This window comes from Triticum urartu, chromosome 7 (assembly GCF_003073215.2).
Source record: "Triticum urartu cultivar G1812 chromosome 7, Tu2.1, whole genome shotgun sequence".
NCBI classification, from domain to species: domain Eukaryota; kingdom Viridiplantae; phylum Streptophyta; class Magnoliopsida; order Poales; family Poaceae; genus Triticum; species Triticum urartu.
This window is the reverse complement of record NC_053028.1, coordinates 88,154,772-88,158,299: the sequence shown is the minus strand read 5'-3', so window position 1 is coordinate 88,158,299 and position 3,528 is coordinate 88,154,772. Positions and strand designations below refer to the sequence as shown.

General features: G+C 44.4%; 1 protein-coding gene across 1 annotated transcript; it reads right to left on the bottom strand.

Moving 5' to 3' along the window:
• Window positions 1-803: 803 nt before the first annotated feature.
• Window positions 804-3,169, bottom strand: LOC125525918 (protein SRG1-like). Its single transcript, XM_048690924.1, has 4 exons — window positions 2,345-3,169; window positions 2,000-2,259; window positions 1,587-1,914; window positions 804-1,191 (listed from the first exon to the last, which is right to left on the bottom strand). The coding sequence occupies exons 1-4, from the start codon at window positions 2,621-2,623 to the stop codon at window positions 946-948; spliced, it is 1,113 nt and encodes a 370-aa protein (XP_048546881.1). The 5' UTR covers window positions 2,624-3,169; the 3' UTR covers window positions 804-945.
• Between the last annotated feature and the right edge of the window lie 359 nt (window positions 3,170-3,528).

Here is a 3,528-nt window from a genome sequence, read left to right as displayed (position 1 = left end):
GCAGGCCGCAAGGAGTCGGCATGCTTGTTCACAAAATGATCACAATTATACACAACAGCCATCAACTCAATGATATCTTCATTAACCATCTCCGGTTCGACTTTCAAGTTGGAGACGTGGGGCGGATCGACGACGGAGCCGGCGGGAGGAGGATGAAGATTTTCCTGTGGAGGAGGAAAGACAACCTCTTAAATATTTGGGTCGAACGATCCATATTATATATGATCTAAACGCCTCCAAACATCGACATTCCAATTGTGTCATATGAAAAAACATCCGTGAACTTCCAAATTCGTGAATGTTTTTCCAATTCGTGAACCTTTTTCAATCTCGCAAACTTTTTTTCAAATTTATGAACTTTCTTCAAAACCGTGAACTTTTTCAAACTCATGAACTTTTTTCAATTTCATGATTTTTTGTCAAATCAATGAATGTTTCTCCAATCTGCAATTTCTTTTTCAAACTCACGAACTTTTGTCAGAGTAATGAACCTTTTTTCAAATTCATAAACTGTTTTCAAATTTGTGAACATTTTCAAATCTGATTTGTTTTATGTTTTTAGTTAACTTTTTATCGGTATTTGTAGTTCTAATGAGATGAAAATAGTTAGTTCTAAGTTTGTAAATAGTTATTTTTAGTCGGTACTTACAGCCTTCCAATAAAGATATTCTTTATGATTTTGTATTTGTACAATTTTTCATGATCATATGAGATTGTTCTTAGTGTTGATTTATAAATAGTTTATTTTATATCATCAAAAAACAACAAAACTGGAAAATGTCCAAAACAACAATGCACAGAAGACCACACAAAAAACCTGAAAACGGCATGGGTTGTTTAACAAAAGGAGTACTTAAGACACTTGACAGTCGGCATGCAAATAACAGATGAGTATATTGGTCCCAGAATGGCCAAAGAATTTGCATGAAACACATGACACCGCACTTAGAATATTTTCACCGTGTCGATAACCATTGTCCCTTGAGAGACATGTTCATAGAGTCCAGCAATGTAGTCCTTGACCTCGATCTTTCTGTACAACACCGGCCTCTTCTCGTCTACCAGCTGAGTAGCTGGCTCGATCTCTCTTTCAGAACGAGCGGAGTAGAACAAAACCACTAATAACCTCTCTTTCTTAGCATTTGTGACAACCCTATGCACAGGGCTTTTGAAGATCCCATTGCTTATTATCTGTGCCATAAACCATGAAAGAGCGATGAAGAGCTTGGCTATTTTTAACAAAAAAATATTAATGTTCAAGGGTTATGTGTGTGACACTTTCTTTCCTCCGTAGAAAAGAGGTGTGACACATATGTCCCCAACATGTAAGTTTTATTGTTATGTTTTATATGGATATGTTAGCATAAAATCATACATTATTATAGTAAATATTAATTATCATGCAATAAAAATCATACACAATATTCAGAAGTATTTTTAAGACGGGTGTGCCCCTGGTCTCTGCTTCACTGCGATGCACACATCTAACTATATTGTGTACTTTATACATAACTCATTTATTCTTGAATACATGCTACATTGATATTTGCCTTTTCTTTAACCATGAGCTAGGGAACGGTGTTTACCTCAGTTTGGTCTCCTACGTTGACCAGTAGGGTGTGGGGCACGACCGGTACATCCCACCAAACGCCGTCTCTAAGGAGTTGCAGGCCACCAACAACGTCATCGACCATGAGCACGGTAAGAACACTCCCATCAGAGTGGGGCTTAAGGCCGAACACGAGCTCCGGCCTTGGGCACTCTGGGTAGTAGCTGAATCTAACATAAGTGTCAGCTCTCTCCCCAAGCTGGTCCACGAAGTAGTCATCGTGGAGCTCCAGCAGCTTTGACATTGCCCGGAGCAGACCATCCTTCACTTCCCCACATTTATTCGTGAACTCGTCAAGAAGATCCCTGAACATGAAAACCAAGAACAATATATCCTCAACAGTACAATTTTCAGATATATCACATTATTCATGTTTGTGAGATCGGTCACCTGAAGGTTTCGGGATGCGCCGGCCAGAGGGCGAGGCTCCGTTCGTCCTCCGGCTCCACCTTGAGGAAGAGGCGGTCGGACCAGTCTAGGATCTGGTCCGGCGAGCTCACCTGGTCGGTCCCGTACCCCTCGAGCTGGAACCGCTCGCCGCCGATCAGGTTGGTGTATCTCTGCTTCTCTTCCGGTGGCCGCTGAAAGAACTCCCTCGAAGCGGCCATCATGCCATCCATCACGGCGGCATCTACGCCGTGGTTAGTCACCTGCAGGGGCACAACATGGTATGCTTAACACCGACGCTTGTCGCTTGATACCGCTCCAAAATTTCAAGTCGTTATCACTGCTTACCAGGAAGAGACCCCACGACTCAAGCGCCAGCCGGAGCTTCGCTGCCTCCTCGGCAGAAGCGGTGGTGTCGTCCAGCTTGAAAAGGCGGCCGAGGTCGATGACAGGGATTGGCGCCACTACCGCCGTCGCAGGCTGCTGGTCGTGGTCGTGTTGTCCGCGCGCGACGTACCGGGCCGGCACGACGGGCGCGGCGAGGGCGCCGGCCAGCTCCTGCACCGTCGTGGGCGCTCTCGCTCCCCCCGTGCTTTCCATAGATACACCAATCCCACCAGCCATCATGTGGTCTCTTCAGTAGAAAAGTAGCGCTCGTTCAACGTGACGTGCGACAATATTTTCCCGTTGGTCACTGCTGTTATCGTGCCCATCTTTCAGTACTACGGACGAATGTTGCAGTCTCGGCCATCCTCGTCTCCACATGCTATGTTATGTGATATGTCGCCGGCTGTCAGCGAGCGACAACGTGCCGATCAGAGGTGTAGCCGGCTAGCCGCCGATCAGAGGAGTTGTCATTGCTGCTAAAGTAAAATAAATTGATAGCCTTGAATTTCAAAATTTTCAGTACACTCAAACACGATAAGGTTTGAGTTGCACCTAACAGTCACTAGACTGACCGCGCAAAAAAAAAACCTGGCACTAGGCTGGCTGCCGTATTATATGTACGGTGGGCATGTGGCATAGGGCTGAACCATGGACGATAAATGAAATCATTTTTCTCCACAAAAGAGTGGATTTTATTAGCTTAAAATGAAGCATTAAGAGTACACGTCTGATCTCTGTATAGATAGGATGCACACAGTCAACACAAACACAAAAAAACACATCGGCAATTGGCAAAGTCATGCAAGATATGAGCAGGTGAAGAAAAAACCAAACTAATCAGTTTCGTGATCAGCAAACTACAACAGTCACCATATCCACACCAATCATGTCATGACATCACACAAATGACGAGTTTTCTCAACAACAACGCTTTCAGGATAGGACTGACGATCAAATGCTGTCGTCGCAGGATCCAACCACAAAATGCTAGAATCTAGGTTTTTACCCTGAAGAATTAGTCCGAGCAATGCCTCTAGCAAGGTAACAATGGTAAAAACATCGCCATTGCCAGGTATAACCAATTCGGATCAGACCTAGGCTTTCACCCCGAAGCTCGTGATCGGGGTGCTTGATTAGCACCACCA